Raw genomic sequence first — 24,060 nt, forward strand, 5'->3', positions numbered from 1 at the left:
CAAAAGTACTGGATTGATCGAGTCATTGTCGCGGCGGGAGGATAAATCGGCAGATCCAAGGGGGAGTTTAACCAGGAGGGTCCACGCTGGGGAGTGACTGTCCGTCAAAGAAGACATCATAATAATCAGGGAAACTCCACATGGCGAGTCTATTGTGGTTTGTGCTACGATCTGCGGTGTACGTACCTCGTTGCAGTACTAAGTAGTGGGATATCTATGGGCATTGTTCCCCTTAGGCGAAGAAGAAAAGAAAGCGAAGAGAACCCGCCAGATTACCCCAACGGGCATAGCGTGGGGGTGCCCCCAACTTAACCGTCGGTTAGTCGAAACAACAGTCGGTATGGGGACGGTTAAATTACCAGAACCACGCGGATCCCCGGAGTGGCTGTGACATCATCACCAACAGTCGCCTGCAGAATTCAGAAAAATATCACACTCTAAAGAAAGCATGGAAGTATTCTATACTCCGTAGAGCGTCCTCTCTCTGTGCTCAATTCTCAAAGGATTTAAAGATAGCAGTGGAGGACTCGTATAGATCCTCCCACTCAGCCCCGTTTTATGCATCTGGATCGATCTCCCGCTAACAACCAGACCGCCGGACTCCCTTTTCCTTCTCATGGTCCAGGGCCCCCCACTTTCCGATTCCTGTCCGGAATAAGGAGGCAATTTATAGGTAGTACTCCGTACGGAGTAGAAAAGAGTGGAAAATTCTCCTTCAGCCTTCATCTTGTAAAATAAAATACAGTACGCTTCCCCCGGCCATCCTGACCCACCGGCCCAAATTTCATACTTGAACCAGGTTGATTTATTATCCTCCTTGCAGGCCCTGCTTTGCGGTTCTTTTGGTCTTCCCTTCCTCTCCTTCTATACCTATCGACCTTCTACACCTACACACATTGTCTATATCTGTAGTTCAATCTCATTCCGGTCTCCTTGTCTACCTCACCACTCCACTCGGCTGCCTTCTTTCGCACCATCACTCTATAGACCCAGCAACTATACGGAACCTTGGGTGACCTCCCGAACCACCGCCAGTTCCGCCCTCTGCCCTACGCTTCCGGCCTTCTTTCCTCACCTCACCTCATCACACACACCACTCGCGCGCTCCTGCAATCATGCTCTCCGCCGGCGAACGGCTCAGCCGCCTATGCCCAACAATGCTGCCATCATGAACTCCGCCTCTCCTGCCACAACCACCACCTCCGCCTCCCTCAACGCCGCCTCCACAATGTACCCAGATCACCCCAAGGAGCCGACGCAGCACATCTGGGTCGTCACCGGGCCCGCCGGCTGCGGCAAAAGCACCGTGGGCAAGGGGCTGGCCAACGAGCTGCACTACCCGTTCCTCGAGGGCGACGATGTACGTTCCCACCCCAAAAATACTTATAACCCGAGGTATATAGGAAACGCTAACGTGAACTAGTTTCACTCCGCCTCCAACAAGCAGAAAATGGGCAGCGGCATCCCGCTCACCGACGCAGACCGCTGGGACTGGCTGATTGCGCTGCGCGAGGCCGCCACGAGGGCGCTCTCGCCCTCCCAGGCGAACAACTTCCACCCGCCCGCCGGCGTCGTCGTCGCCTGCTCCGCGCTCAAGCAGAAGTACCGCGACGTCATGCGTATCGCCACCTACAACTCGCCCTCTGTGCAGATCCACTTCGTCTACCTCAAGCTGGACGAGGAGGTGCTTCTGCGCCGCGTCGCCCAGCGCCAGGCCCACTACATGAAGAGCGTCATGGTGCAAAGCCAATTGCGCGATCTTGAGGAGCCCAAGGGCGAGTGGGATGCTTTAACTATCGACGCGAATGCTCCGCCGGCGCAGGTCCAGACTGAGGTCTTGAAGTTGGTTAAGGAGAAGATGGCAGAGTATAAACAGCAGCCGTAAACTGCCGATTCTTTTCCCTTGTTATATATTTCTTTTCTCTCGTGCATGGATAATGGCTGCCCAGCCCGGTTCGGTGTCTACGGAGTTTTATGTCATCTTTATCTGGTATGCTATTCACGGTACTGTCCTTGTGCTGGAAGCATCGCCAATGTTTATGGTGTTTCTTCGGAGTTTGTTGCAGCCTGGTGCATTTTCATATGATTCCTTATACTTAACATGTTACGTCATACATGACCTAAGTCAACATACTTTCGCCCTGTAACTACTGACTATCATCGTTCCTACGGCATCCCCATATTATTATTGCCATCAAAGGTGGCCGGTATTAAACCATGTCGATGCAATATGCTTATCTGCAACCCTGAAGCAAGTTAGCCCTGAAAGTTTGGACGTTTTTGTTCCTGCTGGGTTATTCATACCGAGATGGCACTAGCCCTACCAAGCATAGGCAAGAGATTCTAATAAGAAGGGAAGAGCATAAGTTGGCAGCACTCAGTACTCACGCTCCTCGCCGAACGGCTGCTGGCTCTCCGTGAATGGATCCCACTCTGTGAGGCTCGGATCGCGGAAGATCTTGATCCAGTTCTCAAACTCCTCTCTACTCTCTGGCTCTTTGATATCAACTGGCCCCTCTCCGGGTATTAATTGCACAAGCCGGCGGCGAGGCTCGGATTCCACACAACGTGCTGCAATCTCAACGCTATATGCGCTACCAGTCGTCGACAACGGCGCCCCCTCGCACCAGTGGACATAGTAGTAGAACTTTATCTTCGTGCCAAACGCGATAATCACGGGCCTGCCACGCACGAAATGCCTGAATGAATCGCCAGTTTGTTCGATATGGCTAAGGTAAGAAATGGCATGTGTGATTGTCTTCTCCCATTCCTCGGGGCATTCATTTTTCGGGTGGCGCAAAAACATATGAAGCCCGTTGCAGTAGAGATGGTTCATTCGTAGTTGTCGATATCCTGGTGGTAGTAAGCCAAGCCATTGAGCGCCCATGATCTGCAACGGAAAGTAGAGACAATCTGGCTCAGCTGCACCACAGATCAGATGCGAGATGTATGATCCCCAGGCATTCTCGATCCCGCCTGGATATATGTCGCTGGGCATGTTAAGAATCATGGAGGCAAGTTCCTCAGCACAGTGGCTTGGTAGGCGTCCCATGTAGTGAAAAGCTTCCCTGCTGTGGTATTAGACATGTTGTCTCCTCCCAGATATACCAACACTTACTGCATCGGCATTTCCACCTTTTCTGTATAGGGTTGGATGTCTCGGAGTCGCCTTCGGCAGATAGAGGGACACATGACTGATGATGGCCTTCCTGACCGAATGTCCCACAACGAGATTCAGTCTCACGCCGTTGTTGATTTCACCAGAATTCAGTTCTAAATAAGAACTCTCCCCTGAATCAGAATCCACGCTACCTGCATCCATGTCTAGGACAGTTCTCATTCCCGAATCCAACTCTTCCAAGATAAATCTGTTGGGAAAAGGATTTTCAATCAAGGCATAATCGTCGTTTAAGCGAAACTTGTGATTGCCGATCATTTTGCAGTAGGGCGACACTCTTTCCAGAGCCTTGTATGTTGGGAGATCCGACGATTCCATTATTAAACCCAAGACCTCGTTGGGAAAGATTTTCGACCTCGCCCCAGTTATACTGGAGTCTAGAGCTGCTTCGAAGAATCGTATCATAGCAGTAAACGAGGTTGCTGTGATTTTGGATGATCCCGCCTCGACGCCTTGCGGAGAATAAGCCACTCTTGAGCGAAACCCATCCACAAAGCCCGAGTTTTTGTCATCAAAGTAAAACAAGTTTAGCATCGGAGACCTGCGGATCTCAATGCTCCCGTCGTTTGTCTCGACGTGAACTAGGATTACATCCACGACGGAGAACACCATGGCATAGAAAGATGATGATCCCTGTCCAAGTCCTGTGTCCACTGCTTGAGCAATGGCTGTCTCTTCAATCTCAATTAAATCAAGACGGGCCGTTAAGTAAACAAGGACGTTTCCAAGCCAATATGCAGTGTTGTTGGGCGCTGCGCCAGGATGAACACCGGGAGCATGGCATTCGTAAAGGAATCGCGGAAGCAGACCTTGCTCGTTCTGAGGACCTCTGTCTGGAATGAGGTAATAACCTTCACTCTTGTAGTTCCGATTGAGCGAGCTAGGGTTCACGAAGGTGACCTCTCCAGCAGCCAGAGACAAAAGGGCGAATGCCACTTCTCTGAAACAAAAATCATCTGCTTTCCATTGGATGATGTGTTCATCGAGGAAGCCTTTAAATGCCGTATTCATGGCAGTAAAGACAGATAGCAAGAACGCTTCGCGGTGAGTGGGCACGTCTGAGCTTGGGGGAGTTAGAGACTCGAGGCACACGGTCTTGACATCGAGCTCCTTGAACCTGATTTTCGACTGGATGATCACTTGCGGCTTCCACTCGACAGTGCCAATGATTTCTTTGGGGGTACGTTTGGTGAAGACCCTTCGTCCATGTTTGTCTTCACCTAAATATTTGATCCAACTGTCATCGTGCGGGACCTTGGAAAGCTGGAAATAGATAGAATTGTCAACCCCAAACAGCTCTCGGTCCAAATCAAGAGTGTAAATCCATTCAATGCACCAGAAATTGACGTCGGAGATGCGGGCCTGAGTTGGAGTAAATTCCAGGCGATCATCAACTGCCAAAAAGCTCGTAGCACGGCGCTCCGTGACAGTGTCTTTCCGCCCGTTGACAGGTAAACACTGTGTCTCATACTGCTGTGCAAGCTTCGAGTATGCGGCTCTCATGTATGTCAACCATTCTGTCAAGTAGTCATGAGTTAATGCATTTTCCAGTTACTAGGGTCGGACCATCCGCTGTATCTCTGTTAGCTAACCGTACCTTGATACATTTGCGGATCCTGAGGAATTTCCTGCACGATAGCATCGCCAAGGCCTTCAGGATAACTGTCGAAATGATTGTAGTAGACAAAGAATCTCCCAGCGCAACGGATGATGAGAAATCCTCTGGTGCCCATGGTGCAGGTTCACCTTGTTATGGGGGTCTTGAAAAGAGGGTAGGAGATGGGGAGATGGAAGTGAAAGAGAGATGAGGATAGGAAGGGGAAGGTAGATAGGTAGTATTTGATTGTAGATCTGGATGCTGGAGGGGTGAGGTGAAGGTGAGTTTGTTGATTGGAAGGGAAAGCGCGCGCCTACCATGAGTACCCAAGGTAGGACAAAAACATTCGAAGTGCAGCAACAGAAAGCCTTCAACCACACAAAGGGTGGTGGATTCGTGAACTCCTCACATTGAACTGGTCTCGCTCCCACCTCACCTTAGGCTTTTGTCAATCCAGGCTCCATAGAAAACAACAAAGATGAACTTTCAGTTGAATTTAGGACGGAAATAATCTTCTTTCGCAGTCGGCGCAGCGGAGACCTTACAACCCGTTGCATACTTAGTCTCAAAGTAATCTTTCTATTTCTATAAACTTCCTATCGGAGCTGGAGAAGCATCAGTTCTGGCGACTCAATATAAGCCCGAATCTTGTTTGCCATCCTGGCCATTGTCGCCCCGTCCACCACCCGGTGATCTGCACTCCAACTGAAGTTCACAAGCTCTCCTTTCGTGACTTTCCCTTCATCATCAAATATGGGTACCGTCTTCGACTTACCAATTCCGAGAATGGCGACCTCATTCGGGACGATGACCGGGCCCACATAGGTACCGCCAATATTCCCGATATTGGAGACGGTGATAGTACCACCGCTCAGATCAGCAGGTGTAAATTTGCCCTCTTTTCCAAGGGCGCTCAGTCTCGAGATCTCTGCGGCCACTTCCAGGATGGACCGATTCGCAACGTCTTTGACGTTTGGCACAATCAAGCCTTGGGGCGTATCCATGGCAACTCCGATGTTATGCCTGGGGCGCATGATAAGTTGCGGTTTGTCAGGATTGCTCATGTCCACCTTCGCATTCAGGAGTGGGTACTCCGATAATGCGAGAGAGACAGCCTTAACCACAAACGAGAGGAAAGTGAGTTTGATAGGATCTTTGGCGTCGCTGGCCAACTTCTTCCTTAGTGCCGTGATGTTGTTGATGTTGAGCTCATCTGTGTAGAGGAAGTGTGGGATGCTGAGTGACCGTGTCATAGTCTTGAACATTTGCGACTGGATCGGCGTCAAGTTGACGGCCGTTTCTGTCTGTGGGCTCTCTGGCTGTGCGGCCGAAGGGGAGTCACGCGCAGCCACAAACCGCTGAATATCCTCTTTGAGGACACGTCCATCCTTGCCTGTGCCTTGGACGTCCTGGATATCCACGTTGAGGGTCTTCAGCATCCCCCGAACGGCGGGCGTCGCAAGCGTCGCATACCGTGATTTTGGAGTCGGGCTGACGACATCCTTCACCAGAGGGGCTGCATCGACAGGATCTTCACGCACTTCCGTCTGGGGTGGAGTTGACGGAGCAGGCGTAGGCTGCGATGGTGCTTGCTGGACGGGAGGATGTTCATCGGGATATTTCGCATCGTCGACTTCTATGTCGCAAAGAGCCTAGGGAGATATAGTGTTAGCAAAGTGCACCATTTGTAATTGCTATAACCTTGAATAATCTTACCCTCCCAGTAGGTACTGTATCATCTGCCTCAAAATGTAGCTTCTTTACAATGCCCTCGTATCTCGAGGTAATCTACTACGGTTAGCCACTTTGCATCATCCCTTGCGCTTTATCGGCAGGGGTTCGACTAACATCATCGACGGCTTTGTCGGACTGGTATTGACAAAGAGGCTTCCACTCTTCAATCCGAGCGCCCTCCTCCACATACCATTGTATGATCTGCACCTCGGTGATACCTGCGGGTTGGGGTTGATAAGCAATTGCGGTACATCTATGAAGGCGGGAGGTCTAGGAAGGGTTGGATTGCATACCTTCACCAACATCTTTCAGCACTTGGGATTTGATACCCCAGAGAGCGGGGGCAGCATGGAACCCGCGGCGAGCAGCACGCACTGTTCCAGGAATAGCCATTGGTGGATACTTGACGCTATGGCATGGTCGAAGCGCCTGGGAGAGGCGTCGGCCGCATCGGAGGACGTTCATTGTCAATTGCACCACAACTCGAGAATGTAAGAGAGCGAAGAAACACCCAGCGAGAGGATTCAACCTCCAGACATGGCGGGACGATCTGGAGTCCTGTACTTAACGTCTGACTGCGTTCCTCCTTCAGTGACCGAGCGCCGACGATAACCGACCCCAGCGTCATTACACGTGACATACTCCGCATTCTGGGGGAGATCGGACGATGGTTGATCCGATAAGCCGACCGCCTTTGGGGGAGACGACGGAGTAGGTTATTCTGCCGGCAGGCTTTGTAAAAGGCGGTGAATCGGAAAAGAAGAGAAGATAAGATGATCTATTTTCGGAATGTAATTGTACCTGGTAGGATCGCCAACATACTCCCTACATTGATACTGAAGTGAGAATATGGAGCTAGAAATCGCGTATTCCGCGGTGTTCTCAGACGAAGTTCAAGTGGACCGCAGACATTATGACGGTTGACGATGAGAAGGTTTCATAAATCGAAGAAAGCTCTCGGAGTATAGTTTCTCTGTGTCGCCACGAGCTGATTGCTATCATGGAACCAACTCAAAAATCAGGCCATTGTGCAATTGTGATAGCTCAACTTGGATATGACGATCGGCTGAGTTTGTGGGAGTATCTTGGAACTATCTACGTTAGCAAACTTTCGGGCCCTCCGTGCGACGAGACTGTGGTGAACCGCCCATAGAGTGGCTGAGCGAACGGGTATCATTGGCCTCCCCCTCCAGATCCAGCCGCAGAGACCCTCCCGTCCCAGACATGGCAGGCCAATGACGCGCATTGCAGCCTGTGAGTATGTCACCTTAAGAGGAGCCTTAAAGACAAGGCTCTCCTAATCGTGCGCGGCGGTTTCGCAATCGCCTACACAGAACCTTGTTCCCTTGCCTGAGACTCACATCTCGCCTTGCAGGCATACATACAGTCTCGAACACTCAGGTGGTATATATATTGATACACTGAATATACTCATTAGTCACAATGGTGGCCGAACACCTGACGATTCGCAACCTCACATCCACCCCGATCACCCTGAAGCGCATTGAACGCTTCCGACCTCCTCAGAAGCCCAAGGATGACATGAAATCGCTTGCAAAAAACTTCACGCGCGTCCTGACCAACATCACTCGCACCGATACCCCGGCCGCGGTCATCACGCCGGACAGCGAGCCGTTCGCGCACAAGGAGACCGATATCCGGGTGGAGCCTTTCACCTCCGTCCAGACCGAGCTGCGCTCCTTCATTGACTCGGACAAAGAATGCATGCGCTGGGTCTTTGATGTGGAAGGGGAGAGACACCAGGTCCAGACCCCCGTGCCGACAACCGAGTCCGCAACGATGAAAGCCCTCTGCGACAACCCGCGCTTCCGCCTTACAGGAGTGTATGTCACGCCTGCAGCCCACCTGACCGTCTTTTCGTCGGCCAATATGAATGCATGGATGCGCGAGTTGAAGGATGATACTCTGCTGTCGTCCCTGTCCATCCCGGGCACGCACAACTCGCCCACCTGCCATGTCGCCCCGCCCTCGGTCCGCTGCCAGGCCGTCAGTCCGCGCGAGCAGCTGCGGAACGGCGTCCGCTTCTTCGACATCCGCGTGCAGCCGCAGTACCCCGACGACCCGGCCAAGGACGAGCTGCTCCTCGTCCACAGCGCGTTCCCCATCTCGCTGACCGGCAACAAGTACTTCCGCGATCTGATGCACGAGGTGAACGACTTCCTCGAGCACAACCCCACCGAGACCATCGTCATCTCGCTGAAGCGCGAAGGCCCCGGCACCCACACCGACCAGCAGCTGAGCCGCATCATCCACGATCACTACGCCCGCCCGGATAGCCGGTGGTACACGAACCCCAAGATCCCCACGCTGGGCGAGGTGCGCGGCAAGGTCGTGCTCATGCGCCGCTTCGACATCCTGGAGCATCTGAAGGATGTCCACGAAGGCAAGGGCTGGGGCATCAACGCCACCGGATGGGCCGACAACTGCGCGCATGCCAGCTGCCCCAGCGGCCAGGTGTGCATTCAGGATTTCTATGAGGTGATGGAGACGCAGAACATTGGACAGAAGATCCAGTACATTACCGAGCATTGTTCCCGGGCCAGCGAGACCTGCTACCCGTTCGGTGTGCTCCCGGGCCCCAAAGCGACCAGTGCCCACCCCTTCTACATCAATTTCCTCAGTGCGAGCAACTTCTGGAAGCTGGGCACCTGGCCCGAGAAGATCGCCGCCAAGGTGAACCCGGCTATTGTCGACTATCTCTGCCGCAGACACGGCGACAAGGATGGGGACTGGTCCACCGGTATTCTTGTCACCGATTGGGTTGGTCTGGAGGGGGACTGGGATCTTGTGCGGTGCATTGTGGGGATGAATGCTCGGCTGATGTTGAGACAGCAGCAACATAACCAGGACAACTAGATGTATATATCGGGTTTGGATGTGTATAAAAGGGGGCTACCGCTCCCTGGATTGTATGTTGATATCATGTTATGATTTTTTGGACTAGCCAGACGAATGTACATACCTTGCAAAACATATGGCCTCGTCCATTTTATATGCAGCCTGTCACATTGACCAGCCGGGCACGCGTTTATGCATGAAATTTGGATTCTCTATTTTAGCTCCTGTACAAGCAAAACTTCATATGCTAGAAAAAACCATGACCCTGGAAATGAAAGGCGAACGGGGAAAGTACAAGTATACATCGATATTATACATGAAAATCAGGATATCGTGCGATCTCAGGACGATTCACTCTTCTCGGCCTCGGGGCCCTTCTGCTCTTCTTCCAGAACATTCTTTCTGCTCTCGAGCGTAAAGTACAGGCTCTTACCCGCGCCCTCCAAGGCATTCGTAACGCTGGATCCCATGCTCTGCAATGCCATGACAAGCTGGGAGCGGAGACCATCCATGCCGCCCTGGATGCTGCCCACCCACTTAGTCTGGTCGACGTCGAAGACCTTACCGTCGACCCGGGCAGCCAGCAGTGCCAGCTTGTTCAAACCGTTCTGGACGGGCAGCTCGTGCCAGCCCGGGTTGGCTTTCCGGGTAGGCGAAGGGAACCCAGCGGCCTTGGGGGCCAGAACCGTCAGAGCAGCTTTCAGGTGCTCTGGGGACACCCCAGGGATGGAGAGGACGGCGATGGGGCCGACGAGGAGCGGTGAGAGTTCGTGTTTGCCCTTCATGTGGCGGACAGCCTGGTGGGCTGTGCGGGAGAGGTCATGGGCGAGAGACGGGTCGTCCCTGGAGCCCGAGAGGGGGATCTCGGCGGAAGATTGCGTGATCGGGTCGACGGCGGAGGGAGACTGACCGCTGGTAACGGTGGAGGAGTTGGGGCGGAAGAATTCGACAATGCGCAAGGCAACTTCGAAAATGCTCGTCTGGATGATTTGGACCTTGACATGGGGGGCGAGTGGTGGTGCGGTTCGGCCCTCCGCGGCGATCTGCTCGTCAACTTTTTGCATCGCCTTGCTCAGCTCTCGTCGGATGGCGGCCCACTCCACAGACTGGAGGTTGTCATGTTGGAAGAAGACCATGAGAGGGGTGGTGCGGATGAGCGAGGTGTACTGGCGCAGTAGCTGGGAACGTCGGTATTCGGGATTGCGATGCGAAGGCGGCTGAGAGGGAGGGAATCGGGCAATTGGGGGAACGGACTTGGTCATCTGCTCGATGGAAGGCGCGGGAGTGGTTGCAGATGCGGCGGCAGAGCTTGCACACCGAGCGAGAATGGCTAAATCATGCTGGCCAAGAAGCGTCTGTCGTCGGAACGGCTGGGGGATGCGGCCACTGGTCAAGCGCATCCGGGGAGGCATTGTGCTGGCTGAGAGAGGGGTGACACGGAAAGAAAAGAAAAAACGGGTACGGAGGATTCCAAAATATAGGCCGCGCCAACAGGAATGGGAATCGACCCTCGGGGCTGAGGAGTGATGAGCAGAAGTAAGCGTGTTTGTGCCCGAAGAGAGAAATGAGAGATTTGCGATGAATGGGAAATTCGCATTCAGGGCGGTGAAGATTCTGCCGCTTACACTGCGGCACCAACGCAGCAATATGCAGCCATGGCTGTGAGTCAAGCATACGACTGGCCTCGCACGCACTCTCTGAACGTTTAAGAGAGCCTGGGAGTCCCCTCGGGAGCCCTTTCGGAGCCATGCCTTCCGCTCCTCACAAAATGACAGTCCAGGACTTCGAGGTGAAACCCAACCAGGTCTCTATCTCCCCCCTCCTCCAGCGACTTGCATACCCCGCGGAGAGTCTTCCCGTGGATGCCGCCGACATCGCCGCTGCGTTTGCGTTGATTTTCGAGGATCGCCTATCGCCCGTCCAAACCGCCGCTCTCTTGACTCTGTTGCATTCCACCGCGAGAGACAAAGATCCCCAGGTTATTGCCCAATGCTCTCAGCGTATGCGTGATGCAGCTCTCAAACCCGACCTTCGTGTCTTGAAAAAGACCCTTCAAGCCCGGGCAAAGAAGGAGGGGAAGTACAATGGTGGCCTTGTGAGTTTCGACCATTTCAATGATCTGAGGAGCTTCATGCTAACTACGGTAGTGTGACATCGTTGGAACAGGAGGGGACTCGCACTCGACCTTCAATATCTCGACGACTTCATCAATCATCGCCTCGCCGCTCCTCATGATGGCCAAGCATGGTAACCGGGCGCAAACATCCATGTCTGGCTCTGCCGACGTACTCAACGCCATTGCTCCCATTCCTCCGAACCTTGACGCCATCTCCGCCGACAACCTGACAGAGGTATACGGAGCCACGAATTATGCATTCTTGTTTGCCCCCAACTTCCACCCTGGAATGGCATACGCCAGCCCCGTCCGTCGTGCACTCGGCTTACGGACCATCTTCAACCTGATGGGACCGCTTGCGAACCCCATCGATGCTGCGCTGGAGGCCCGCGTGGTCGGAGTTGCTTACCAGAGCCTCGGCCCTGTCTTCGCTGAAGCATTGAAGCAGAACGGGTGCAAGAAGGCGCTCATTGTCTGCGGCGCAGAGGACCTGGATGAGATCAGCTGTGCGGGACCGACCAACTGCTGGAGGCTGTCGGAGTTCCCTAACCCGGGATATACGGGCTCGAAAGGGGAAGGTGACGATACCAGCGACGAGGAGGGCCCATCCCGGACTGTTGCCAGATTAGAAGCCTTCCAACTCGTGCCTGCCGACTTTGGGCTTCAGTCACATCCACTGTCTGCTGTCCACGGCCGAAAGATGCCGAATGAAAACGCCGAAAAGCTCATGAGTATCTTGCGCAACGAATTGCCGCGCGACGATCCCATCCTGACCTTTGTCCTTATGAACGTAGCGGCACTCCTGGTCATTTCCGGGGTTTGTGAATCCGATACCAGCAATATGGGCCCTGGAGATGACGGAAAGGTCATCACTGAGCGTGGCCCCGGCGGTGGTCGCTGGAAGGAGGGTGTCCGACGGGCACGGTGGTGCATTGAGAGCGGTGCATCGCTGGGTTGTCTAGAAAAGTTTATTGAAGTGAGCAATAAGCTTCAATAGCTCCCCATGTGTATGGCGAAATGAATGGTTTTTCTTGTTCATTTTTGGTTTTATCTTCTGGTTTATTCCTTCTCTCAGTCTTCCTTCTCCTTCACGCAGCCAAATGACGGCTATTTCGTTCTACCCACTGGATGGCATGATATTACTTGGGGACTTTCTGAACTTTCGGGTTTGACGATGGAAATAACAAAATAGGACTTGCGAATTGAGAGACGAACGAATCCGCCATGGAATTCAGCAAGGATACTATTCATTTCGCTTTGTAGTTCCACATCGCCACATGGACTGCGATCTCTCAGATAGTACACACGAACCGTACCATCTCATAGACCAGACAAAATAGTTCACATGTATTGGACCTCGTAAATATTACCCAACTCCAAAGCGCCGCAGAATGCATATCCCGAATTCGTAAAAAGCAAGTCTCGATTATCGCCGCAGAGCAGACCCCGTTTCACCTACGGGCGCTGCTACTGCTCATCGCGCCTCGAACTGGACCATCCTGGGCGGGGTCAGCGAAAATTTCACACATGTGCATGAGTAGCGGCATAGCTGAAAAGCGGAGAAAAAGCAAAGACAATACGCAGAGCGACAGTGAAATCAGGCTGGAAAAAGAGGTGAAACTCACCGCTTCGTTCTCTCCTTGTACAGCACACGATGCCCACATTCCTTGCATCGGATCTGATCGCCTCTCTTCAGCGAGACCCGCGCATTGCATTCGCCGCAGAGATAGGCGACCGCGGGACCCTCCATAGAGTTTGCTCCCATGTTATCTGCACTGAAGGCGTTCTGGCCGCCGAGCGAGGGGACCTGGTAGGCTTCGCGAGACATGGTTCGTTTGCTTGTGTGTTCGAGGGAGGCGTATGTTCAGGTGGGTTTGACGAGGACGGGCGTATCGCTTGCCGAGTACCCTGATTATTTATTCAAGGGCGTAAAAGGGTCGTCGTAGGATTTGGGGCAACGGGAAAGAGAAGTTCTCAGCGCTTCTGGATCCATCCGTCTTTTTGCGGCACTTTTGAATGGATGAGTCAGCATCTCAGTCCTCCCAATTCTGGTCCAATCAGATTGCTTGGATCTAGAGCTTGAGTTTCACCTGCCAGATTCTTCCATTTACGATGGTTTCTTTCTTGCTCTCCTGTTAAACGTTGCTAAAAATGCTTGCTTTACTTTTTTCAATTGATATGGAATACTACAGGTCTTAGTAAAGTCCAGTCGAATCGGCATTCGAGGCATCGCAGTGGTAATGTAGATGCCAATGGTGGATTCATTAACTTAGGCAGGGTATCACTATGATTCAAAGCCTCAAACCATGCAGGGTGCTGTGGAACGTATCAAAGTTCCCATCACTATTGGTAAGATGGGCTGTATTATCCAGAACTGCAAACACGATGTTTTCCCACCATCCTTGAAATTCCGGTTCCCGCAGGACCGCTGCCCAGCAATTGGCGACCTCTTCCTTGGGGTTCGCAAATGCACCACATCCAAGAGCACCTAAAACCAATTTTCGGTGCTTATTAAAGGCTGCGATACGAAGGATCGAACGCATCTTGTCCTTCATCGTTTCCCGATCGGCGGGACGCACATAGGCGGGTGGAGATAGCCTATGGTTGACAGATGGCCTCCGCAGGGCCGCGATACTGATGACACTGACAGCGGGGAGTAACTCCGGCCGTTGTAGATCCATGAGTCGGTGACCATTGGTAAAACCCTCACGGAAAATCACCACGTTCGGAGAATAAAGGGCATCATTGTCACGGATGGGATAGAACCGCCTCTTGAGAGTGAAACTGAGACTGCTGCGATAGCAGAGCTCTTCTTCCTGGGCTAGAGCGCCTCGAAGCCAACCTCCGCCAGCATGTTTCTCGCTGGCCATATTTAAAACACAGACTTTCTTGGCATCAGTCCCATTTGGTGTTCCGGGAGAATTTGCGAGTCGGATAGCAGTGTCGAAAGTATCCGCATTAACGACTTCGACCTGGGCGCTTAGGTTCGGGTTGTACCTTGAACCAAGGGCCCGAATCCTTTCCCGTTGCAGATAGATGCCAGTCGGAGGATCTTGTGGTCTCAACGCAAGGATATTCGGGAGCAACGTCTTTGTTTCTTCTGCGACGGATCTCAGGAGTTCGCGTCGGTTCGACGGAGAGAGTCTCTGCGACATGTTGGTCACTTGTCCCGATATTGGTTCGTCGGCACTGTAGAGGATATATTTGAAAAGGACCCTGAAAATTACTCAGGGTATATTCTAAACGATGTTTGACTCCAGATAGGTTTGCAAGTCACACTATTTAAATTGTTGATGATCTCGTATTCAGGCAGCTTGAGTCACCCAGGCACACCCGCAGCCTAGAACCGCTACCACTAGCGTTGACACAGCCTCATAGCGATCAGCCTTGTAAATTGGTAGCCTCAGTAGAACTGTCACAATAGAATCACTTTTGACTCACTGCGCCTTTCTCATCTCCTGCAGGCCCAAAATGGACTGGCAGAATTTCAGGCGGTGAGCTTATCGGCGCCGATCGCGGGGGGTGCCTGGCCAATCTCGTAATCCGCGGAACCAGATTCGTCGGGCTCGCCACCAAGTATGACAAACCATGAACTATCTCCAACATTTATCTTTTCAACCCCAGCTCCCCTTTTCATTCACCTCGCTCTACCTTTGGCTTTTCTTCTCTTACATTGCGTGTCTACTATCAGGCGTCTAGTGTAGAGACTTGAGAAGACCCAGCGAGCGCCTCCATCTTTCCAGCGGCGTTATCAGTGTTCAGAATTGTCCCGCGGGGTTCCCGCCACCATGAGCGCGATCCTCTCCGCCGACGACCTTAATGACTTTATTTCACCCGGTGTCGCGTGTATCAAACCAATAGAGTCTCTTCCTTCGAAGCAGCCACAGAAATCGGACGTACGTTAGATTCATCGCCATCAATCTTGCCATATAGCACTTCGGACTACAGACTGACTGCTTGTTCCGCAGAATCCATACGAAGTAACGACAGAAGACAAGGTTCAAGCTGAGAATCCTACTCCCGCGCAGATATCCTTGACCGACTGCCTCGCATGCTCCGGATGTGTCACTTCCGCTGAAGCCGTCCTCATTTCGTTGCAATCGCATACCGAGGTCCTCAACACTCTCGATGCACACCCCGAGTTACGGTTGATACAAAACGAACAGGGAACGTCTCTTGATCCCAGAAGCGCACAAGATGATGAAGGTCGGATATTTGTCGCAAGTGTCAGTCCTCAAGTGAGGGCAAGTCTGGCGGCTACCTATGGTGTGTCTGAGAAAGAAGCCACTTCCATCATCCACCAACTTCTCAGCGGTCCCCATGGCCTACGAGCGGGTGGAAAGCATGGCAGCGGCTTTACCTGGGTCATCGACACCAATATAATGCGCGAAGCGGTTCTGGTCCTCACCGCAGATGAAGTCAGCGATACTTTGGCCTCAGAAGCCAAGGATCCATCTCTTCCCAAAAAGCCAATCGTGTCCTCTGCCTGCCCTGGGTGGGTTTGTTATGCTGAGAAGACGCATCCTTTTATCCTCCCTCACCTGTCGAAGCTTAAATCGCCCCAGGCGCTAGCAGGGACTCTCTTAAAGTCTACTCTGAGCAAGACCCTTGGGGTGCCCGTTTCCCGTATATGGCATCTGGCAGTCATGCCGTGTTTCGACAAAAAACTTGAAGCGAGCCGTGAGGAACTTACAGACGTCACCTGGAATCCGGCTGACGGCCAAATGTTCTCCCAACCCCAGACACCAGTCCGCGATGTTGACTGTGTGATCACGACTCGTGAACTTCTAACTCTAGCCTCGGCCCGGGGTATTAGCCTTCCAAGCATTCTCTCCAAGTCCAGTTCCGTGTCGTTTCCCTCGTTCCCGGACAAGGCCCTCGACGACTACCTCTTCTCTAAACGTTCTTTGTCGGCCCAGTCCATGATGACAGGCACATCCGGCGGCTACCTCCACCATGTGCTGACTTCATTCCAAGCGCGGAACCCTGGGAGTGAGATTGTTGCAGAACGCGGGCGCAATGCGGATGTGGTCGTATACAAATTGGTGTCGCCTGAAAATGGAAGCATCATTGAAGCTGCACGCTACTATGGCTTTCGCAACATTCAAAACCTCGTGAATAAGTTGAAACCACCAGAGATGTCGAAGCTTTCAGGTGCGAGGCGAAATGATGCACTGGGAGGAAAGGCCCGAATGCAGTTGTCTTCAAGAAAGGCAGCAGCAAAAACAAAGTTTGACTATGCTTATGTGGAGGTTATGGCTTGCCCTGGCGGCTGCACCAACGGAGGGGGCCAGATTCGGATTGAGGATGCCAGAGAGGCTAACTTGACCGCACAAACTGGCACTCCGGCTGATACAAATGGAGCTGCATCAAAGCCATCGCCACATGAGCAGCGGGCCTGGCTTGCTCGGGTGGATGAAGCGTACTTCTCTGCTGGAGACTCCGAGGATGAGACGGAAGCTTCGTCAAAACACTTTTCGATCCTGGAAAGGGAAGCCGGGATCCATCAAATCCTGCACTATTGGTCTGACTTGATGGGCGTGCCGCTCTCGAAACTGGCTTATACGACGTTCCGCGAGGTTGAAAGTGATGTTGGAAAACCTCAAGAGGGAGTCAATGCTACAGCCCAAGCTGCGTTGCGAGAGGGAACGAACTGGTAATTATTTTCCTTGTCACTGTGTTTTGGCTATATATACCCTGTGGCTATTATGATATATGAAGTTGTTTGGCGGCGGTTTGAAGTTTTGAAGATTAGTCCCGCATGATGCATATCTACCATAGATTGTAGAATATCAGCGTGTCCCTTTCCACCTAGGTACGTGTCAATCAAGATGGCTATTACGCCACTGTCTTGTGTAAGATAGTATATTGTTGTGGACGTGGTTTGACACTATGGCCTCATCTTAGATCCTTGTTCCCAATACGTATGTTTGTCCGCTATACTGCATATGACATTGACTGCAGTGTAATCACACCCGTTGCTAAGCTAAACGCTTCTGGTTCCACGGTGTGATGGATTAGATGGGTAAAGAAAAACAACCGTGAGAACATGCATGAATATAAAACCTCTCTTTAGTCACCAACGCCTGCGAGATTGATTTAGAAAGGTCGATATAGCACGCGACGCGAATAGCCTCACAATATTAAAATAATCTAACTAAGGTGCTAGTCTGACTAATCTGTAATCGATTTATTAGTGCTCTCCATAGACTTTTCGATCCGCGGGACGGCCAGGCAGGCCCGTCGAGTCTTCCGAAAAGAGGAACTGTGAAACACCCCTATTCGGGCACATAAATGCAGCCCTCACGCCGGCCAGAAGTCACTTTTTGATGAACAACAGAGCACCACCCTTCAAAGCTTAGCATCATCCTCGTCGCAGCCAACATGTCTTCCTTCAAAGTCCTCATAGTCGGAGGCAGTGTGGCGGGCTTAACACTGGCCCTAATCCTTGAGAGGTATAATATCGACTACATGCTACTTGAAAAACACGACACCATTGCGCCCCCACTCGGAGCTGGAATCGGACTTCAAGCACACGGCTTGCGCATCATGGAACAGCTAGGCATATACGAGAAGCTGGCATCATTGGGGATGCCATTGAACAAACTCAAGACCTTTGCTCCGGGGGCTCGGCTCCTGAGCGACCAGCCCACCGCCGGCGATTTATTTGAGGAATTGTAGGTGCTTGGTTTACCGATCCCAGTTGAGAAGATACTCTGACAGGTTCTCTTGACAGGTTCGGATATCGGATGTTTTTCTTGGATCGCCAGGCGCTCCTACAGACGCTCTATGATAGCATCGGCGACAAGTCGAGGATCTGCACCTCCAACGAAGTCTTCAAAGTGGAGACTCTGGATGGGAGTGCATTTGTCACGACCAGATCCAGGGCCGTCTACCACGGGGACATCGTGGTAGGCGCCGATGGTGTCCGTAGCCGGATTCGAGAGATGTGGAGGATCGCTGACGTGAAGGATCCGAGCTATCCTACGGACCAATTGAGGAAAAGTAAGTACATGGTCTGATGATTGAGATACCTGGTCTCTCCTGACACTGCTGTTATACTACAGGCATTACGTGCACTTACAAATGCTTGTTTGGGATTTCCCAGCGCCCAGATGGCATTCCGGATGAGCATGGGTTCAAAACATTCCAGGAAGGTCGATCATACCTATACCAGTCGGGGCTTGGAGGAAAGCTCTACTGGTTCCTATTTATCAAGAACCCCGAGGTGACCATCCATCACTCGATACCCAGATACAGTGCGGAAAACACGAAGGATGTCGTAGAAAAATACGCCGGTGATATCCTTCTTCCGGGGCTCACTCTTGGAGACCTCTACAAGCTCCGCGTAAATGCAGTCCTGGTGCCAGTGGAGGAGTTCGTCCTGGATAGGTGCTTTTACAAAAGGGCTGTATTGATTGGTGATGCTTTCCACAAGGTGAGTGGTTCTACTCCAGGACATGGCCCTGATGTAAGTGCTAACTACATGCCAGATGAATCCGCTTACGGGACATGGAGGGAACTCGGCCATTGAATCAGCTGCAATGCTTGCAGACCTCTTAAAAGAAGCTCTGGACAGAGGAAATCCTCTCGACGATACGACTATCCAGCGTCTGTTTTCAAAGTTACAGACCGAACGGGGATCCAGGACAAGGTCTCTCATGCAGGCGGCTCAAATGGTGCAGCGCCTCGAAGCGTTGGACACTCCTTTCCTGAAATTTCTGAATTTCTTTGTTCTGAGCAAGCTGGGTCCAGAAGTAATTCTCGCGAGGATGGCGCCGAGCGTTACTCCCAGTCATATCCTGCGGTACATGCCTCTGGAGGGAAGCAAGGGTAGAGTTGCGCCGGTCTCACAGGTTCAAGTCAACGCGGGGAAACGATCAACGTTGGCAACTCGATGCTGGGCCACGTCAATGTTGATTACCTCTTTTTCAAGCTTTGTGCTCGCCCGGTCTTCCAATTTCTCTCAAATGGTAAATTCCGGGACTCTTGTATCCTTGGAAGCCTACACGTCCATGATGGTTGTCATAACGAACTCTCTATGGGTTGTGGAATCTTACCGGTTGGGCCTGCTGTTCTCACCTCTGTGCAGGTATATCTATCTCTTCCTTTTACTAATCTGTTGGTGCTGATTCTGAGAAATTAGTGCAATCCCCTTTGCATTGGCCTCTATCGTTTTCGGTCGTGCGATCATCATACCGATGTACTTTGCAATCCACATTTATGTAACGGGATAGAAGCTTTTACTATCCCTCTCCGAGAGTTATCAATGTCTGGATTGCAAAGTCTCTTCCAATCTGCTTTGTGACAGCGTACGCTTTGCCGTTCATGCACACCATGGCATGGATCAGATATAGTGACGGTCAGCGACTACCAGCGACGACTTGGTCAACCCTATCAGGGGCCCATCTGATCATGCCGCTTGTCCTTCGCTTAGGTCGATGGGTTCATGAGAAGAACCAACCGGGAATCCCACCTGTGGAATTAGTATGCGGCAGCCAAGACATAGCATACCTGTCACGGTTTTTTACTCTCCTGCTCTATCTTGCGAGTGCCGCTCATCTAGCCTTTGCCAGTTCTCTTTGGTCACTATTCAAGGCTGGAGAGTTCTGGAATTTGTTGAATCCCACGGCTGCAGAGGCCGGATGCCTCGGCCTTGCAATTCTAGCGTGGTGTTACTTCGTGTTATGGGACTTGCACCGCGTAAACATCATGGAAACGCCGCTTCCTACAGCTCTCATCTTGGTGCTTCTCGGATCGGTGCTTTTGGGGCCGTCGGCAACGCTCGCTGCTTTGTGGAGATGGAGAGAAGGTACCATGGAGGCATGCAGGAAGAGAAAGTGAGTATTTAGGCGGGACCAGATGAAGAATGGTTCCCCATACATGTATGACTATGTAGTAATGATCGACCGAAGTTCTGAACAGCGAGTTCAGAAAGGCAGTATCTAGAGCAAAATCTCCTCCTGTCGACGCTTCACCAAGAGCCTCGCCAATGGGTCCACGTCCAACGAGATTCCCATTCTTCGTTTTGCCGGCGTATAACCCTCCGGCAAGCGAATGTCATATTTCAACAAAATATGGCACAGGGCTATTTTGATCTCGTTGACCGCAAAGAACCGTCCGGGACAGGCATGCTTCCCGAATCCAAAGCCCATGTGTTCCGGAGATGGCGACACCAGCTGAGCTGAGGTTTCATGGCCTGGGATCTCGCGCAGCCTGAGGAACCGATAGGGGTCGAATTTCTCAGGATCAGGATATACGCTAGGGTCCCACATGTTGTCACTAGAGACGAAGAGACTCGACCCCTTTGGGATGATAGTTCCGTCGGAGAGTTTCACATCCTCCGATGCGAGACGTCTCATGGAAGCTGGCCCCCGGAAATGAGTTAGTCCCGTCCTTCTGATATAGATCGTTTCCGTGGAGAGAGCTCACCGATGCTTACGGGCTTCAATCGCTGGCTCTCCTTCAACACACTGTCCATAAGCTTTAACTTGTACAAGGTGGTCTTCTTCCAGCCCTCCCCTTGGATGACCGTTACGATCTCTTCACGGAGCTCCTTGATGAGATCATCCTTGCCGCAGAGATCGAGGAGGGCCTGAGTGAGCATATCGGACGTGGTATGGATAGCCGCAAGCGAAAAGGAGAGTTGCGCCACCGCAGGGTCGTAGGGGCGACCTTCAGCGGACTCCTCCATCCACTGCATGGCGTCGACATAACGCTCCGGGGTCCGACCTTCTCTAACTTGTGTCTCCTTGGATTTCCGGCGCTCCTCAAGAACCGGTGTGATGATTTCGGTGGCTTCCCGAAGCTCACTTCGGATCTTCCGGCAGGAAGGCAAAAAGTTAGCTACGAGTGGACGCAGGGGCTTGGGCCAGAGACGGAGATCCTGAGCAGCAATAAAGGAGTCGACCGTATAGTTGACCGTAATACGGAGCCAGTCGGGATTCCGGCAGATCTGGTCGCCCAGAAATACTCGTGACGAGAGCTGAGCGACTATGCCAAGGATGGACGCTCGCAGATCAACCTCATGCCACTCTATCCAGAATCAGTTTGGGCTGTTGGGGGTTTTGAAATGGTAAGCCCTCACCGGTGTTGCTTGTCCAGGAAGTGTCTAGTGTGAGGGCCGTCTCTGACGAGAGAGGCTCGGTAACATTGCCTGGAAGATCAGCAGGTGGGCAGAAGTTCAATGAAGTGGACATGACAAGGGCATCATAGGGCTAAATGTGAATAGACGATAACAAGCAACTCACCGAGACTTTGAGTCAACTTGGTCCGGACAGCATATTGAAAGATTTCGCCAGCAGTCGAGCCTTGTTTGAAGGGTTCAAACCCATGGATACCGGCATCGGCATGGAATTCCTTCTGGATGGCAGTGCCGAAGCTCAGCGCAGGATGGCTTCGAATATCGTTGACGTATTTCGGATGGAGCACAGTCTTGACGTCGTTGTCTGAGACCAGGCGAATAACGCTAGCCTAGCGAAATCAACTGATCAGAACATCTGTTTGATTCCTTTCGTTAGATTGTGAAAGGTACCTTGCTCAGGCCGATCTTGATAAGGTTACCAGCATCGGCAAGAAAACGTTTCTTTGCGTTGGACGAACTCAACTCCAGGGTTCCTTTCCCATTGATCAAGGGGAATGGAGATCTTTGGAATGGGGAGAGAAGAAAAAACAAAGTGGATATAACGGAAAGACCGATCAGACTGATGAGGTCCCATCTGGGTAGTTCTGTCACCGTATCGAGCATTGTGGTCATAAGTGTCCTCGTATTAACCGGAGGATCTCTGTTGTCAAGATAGACACTTGACATAAGGTACGGTCTGGTGTGCATTATATAGACAGCATCGTATACGGAGTAGTTAGACAGCATCTCCGAGGATTGATTCAGCGTCTCCACCAGACGCATGTCAGAACCCAATAGTCCGTGACGAGAACGACGATCTCCCGTTCTCTACACCCATGTAAGTGTGCAAATATTGTGGGGGCAGCGATTCATCTGTCTCTGCAGCTGCTGCCTGGATTCTCATTCGAATCCCGGAAATAATAGACGGGGTATAAGCCACAAACATCGCTTCTGCTGGGTAATTGGTCCGGTCTCTGCGACACTGCATTCTGGGCATTAATGGCACATAGACTTGTTTGCTCCGTAACTGGATGACGATCAATTACCTCACCGGAAACTGGGGTCAATGCCATATACTGTGAAATTAATGAAAGTTGTGCCTCTCTAATACATGGTCCGGCTGCATTAGGGGTACGGTTGTCAACTACAATCCCACTGAAATGTCAGATATCCCGGCCAAGGTCCGGGAGACGGGTGATCTCGTATGAGGACGGAGATGCCGTGCCATCAGTTGGTTATTCTTATGGGGGGCTGGCAGAGACATAGGAAACAAGCATGTACGTGAGCCAATACAAGCCTCAGCACATCTCGTCAACGAGAGATTGCATATTTGCCCCTGCAACCACTTCCGGGTAGCACTTGATAAATTCCGACGTCAGAGCCCAGCATTTCTCATCCATGAATGTTTCGTAGAAACTCTGCTTCAAACAAAGTTCATTATCTTCATTCCGTTCGAGAATGCACTCCTCCGTGGGCCATCGCAACCTGACGCAGCTCGCTAACATCCGGAAGATATCATCTTTGTGCTCTCTATACAGCTGCCAGCATCGAATCAGATATATCCGCACTTTGGGCCATGTAATCAGATCCAAGCACATGGGATGCACCATCTGGACCTGGCCCCAGACCGGCTTCATGAACTCCGAGATCTTGGAGTACGTCACCGGATTGGGGGAGACGAGCCACTTGGCAATGTGGTAATTGTTCCAGCCCAGGGCGAGTCGCTCTGCTTCCCGAAACGAGAACCTCTGTAGTGTATTGCATATCATATTCGCCAGCGGATTGATCTTGGAGCCGTACAGGAGGTCCAGGGGGGACGCAGGTGTGTCTGGGGACTGCGCGATTAGTTCTGGGCGCGCAAACCACTCGCACGACACACTCCACGGCGTGGAAAAGTCATCGTCGTTCAACGGCAGGAGACTCCATGACAGACAGGGCTCTGTGTCGTTGTCGAGTAGCGGGAGTGGCGTAAACGCGGGTCCTGCCGGACGGCTGAACGGATCAGTGTAGTTGCTTGATCCGACTGCTTCGAGGGTGACTGGGTCGACAGTGCATGCTGGTATTATCTCTTCATGAGTGTGTAGGTTCGTTGCGTATTCTTGATCTGCTGTTGCGTCGTTCCAGTTGGTGTCTGTTGCGTCTATGTCCCAGGATCGCACGAGGCATTTGAGTCGTTCCTGGCGACTGCGAAGGACTGCGTTCTCTGCCCGAAGCGCTTGAACTTCTCGCAGGAGCTCGTCTACTTTGTGACCGCTGTGGTATTGTTCGCAATACGCCACCTGCTGCTCCAGTCTGGCTACGTGGCGCAACTTCTTGTCGCGGAGGGCTTGCTGCGCCCGTCGGTCTCGAAGGCGCTTCTTCTCGACAGAGGACATCGAGGACATGGAGTAACGATAGACTATCGAAGAGGATTTTGGGTTTGATTCCCCGAGATGACGATTGGACCCTGATCG

The 24,060-nt window shown here is 52.1% G+C and overlaps 11 protein-coding genes across 11 annotated transcripts; 5 read left to right on the plus strand and 6 right to left on the minus strand.

Moving 5' to 3' along the window:
- Positions 1–1,168: 1,168 nt before the first annotated feature.
- Positions 1,169–1,885, plus strand: ATEG_03860 (gluconokinase; the record flags this gene model as incomplete). The annotated part of the gene is made up of 2 exons (XM_001213038.1): positions 1,169–1,360; positions 1,424–1,885. The coding sequence occupies 2 exons, from the start codon at positions 1,169–1,171 to the stop codon at positions 1,883–1,885; spliced, it is 654 nt and encodes a 217-aa protein (XP_001213038.1).
- A 492-nt stretch (positions 1,886–2,377) lies between these two features.
- On the minus strand, positions 2,378–4,681 carry ATEG_03861 (uncharacterized protein; the record flags this gene model as incomplete). The annotated part of the gene is made up of 2 exons (XM_001213039.1): positions 2,378–3,063; positions 3,109–4,681. The coding sequence occupies 2 exons, from the start codon at positions 4,679–4,681 to the stop codon at positions 2,378–2,380; spliced, it is 2,259 nt and encodes a 752-aa protein (XP_001213039.1).
- A 690-nt stretch (positions 4,682–5,371) lies between these two features.
- Positions 5,372–6,902, minus strand: ATEG_03862 (putative 2-oxo acid dehydrogenases acyltransferase; the record flags this gene model as incomplete). Its single annotated transcript, XM_001213040.1, has 4 exons — positions 5,372–6,427; positions 6,492–6,563; positions 6,624–6,727; positions 6,803–6,902. The coding sequence occupies 4 exons, from the start codon at positions 6,900–6,902 to the stop codon at positions 5,372–5,374; spliced, it is 1,332 nt and encodes a 443-aa protein (XP_001213040.1).
- A 1,050-nt stretch (positions 6,903–7,952) lies between these two features.
- ATEG_03863 (phosphatidylinositol-specific phospholipase C) lies at positions 7,953–9,386 on the plus strand (the record flags this gene model as incomplete). Its single annotated transcript, XM_001213041.1, has 1 exon — positions 7,953–9,386. The coding sequence occupies one exon, from the start codon at positions 7,953–7,955 to the stop codon at positions 9,384–9,386; it is 1,434 nt and encodes a 477-aa protein (XP_001213041.1).
- A 323-nt stretch (positions 9,387–9,709) lies between these two features.
- ATEG_03864 (mitochondrial 54S ribosomal protein uL10m) lies at positions 9,710–10,780 on the minus strand (the record flags this gene model as incomplete). Its single annotated transcript, XM_001213042.1, has 1 exon — positions 9,710–10,780. The coding sequence occupies one exon, from the start codon at positions 10,778–10,780 to the stop codon at positions 9,710–9,712; it is 1,071 nt and encodes a 356-aa protein (XP_001213042.1).
- A 356-nt stretch (positions 10,781–11,136) lies between these two features.
- ATEG_03865 (anthranilate phosphoribosyltransferase) lies at positions 11,137–12,481 on the plus strand (the record flags this gene model as incomplete). The annotated part of the gene is made up of 2 exons (XM_001213043.1): positions 11,137–11,463; positions 11,516–12,481. 2 exons carry the CDS (start codon positions 11,137–11,139, stop codon positions 12,479–12,481), a joined length of 1,293 nt encoding a protein of 430 aa, XP_001213043.1.
- Positions 12,482–13,775: 1,294 nt separating this feature from the next.
- Positions 13,776–14,639, minus strand: ATEG_03866 (uncharacterized protein; the record flags this gene model as incomplete). Its single annotated transcript, XM_001213044.1, has 1 exon — positions 13,776–14,639. The coding sequence occupies one exon, from the start codon at positions 14,637–14,639 to the stop codon at positions 13,776–13,778; it is 864 nt and encodes a 287-aa protein (XP_001213044.1).
- Positions 14,640–15,272: 633 nt separating this feature from the next.
- On the plus strand, positions 15,273–17,144 carry nar1 (iron-sulfur cluster assembly protein NAR1; the record flags this gene model as incomplete). Its single annotated transcript, XM_001213045.1, has 2 exons — positions 15,273–15,380; positions 15,453–17,144. The coding sequence occupies 2 exons, from the start codon at positions 15,273–15,275 to the stop codon at positions 17,142–17,144; spliced, it is 1,800 nt and encodes a 599-aa protein (XP_001213045.1).
- Positions 17,145–17,868: 724 nt separating this feature from the next.
- Positions 17,869–19,721, plus strand: ATEG_03868 (FAD-dependent oxidoreductase; the record flags this gene model as incomplete). Its single annotated transcript, XM_001213046.1, has 5 exons — positions 17,869–18,161; positions 18,221–18,489; positions 18,552–18,922; positions 18,978–19,576; positions 19,631–19,721. 5 exons carry the CDS (start codon positions 17,869–17,871, stop codon positions 19,719–19,721), a joined length of 1,623 nt encoding a protein of 540 aa, XP_001213046.1.
- A 708-nt stretch (positions 19,722–20,429) lies between these two features.
- ATEG_03869 (cytochrome P450) lies at positions 20,430–22,231 on the minus strand (the record flags this gene model as incomplete). Its single annotated transcript, XM_001213047.1, has 4 exons — positions 20,430–20,851; positions 20,917–21,519; positions 21,735–21,957; positions 22,019–22,231. 4 exons carry the CDS (start codon positions 22,229–22,231, stop codon positions 20,430–20,432), a joined length of 1,461 nt encoding a protein of 486 aa, XP_001213047.1.
- A 674-nt stretch (positions 22,232–22,905) lies between these two features.
- ATEG_03870 (DUF3425 domain-containing protein) lies at positions 22,906–23,507 on the minus strand (the record flags this gene model as incomplete). Its single annotated transcript, XM_001213048.1, has 2 exons — positions 22,906–23,442; positions 23,487–23,507. 2 exons carry the CDS (start codon positions 23,505–23,507, stop codon positions 22,906–22,908), a joined length of 558 nt encoding a protein of 185 aa, XP_001213048.1.
- Positions 23,508–24,060: the final 553 nt, after the last annotated feature.

This window comes from Aspergillus terreus, genomic scaffold (genome assembly GCF_000149615.1).
Source record: "Aspergillus terreus NIH2624 scaffold_5 genomic scaffold, whole genome shotgun sequence".
Taxonomy (NCBI): domain Eukaryota; kingdom Fungi; phylum Ascomycota; class Eurotiomycetes; order Eurotiales; family Aspergillaceae; genus Aspergillus; species Aspergillus terreus.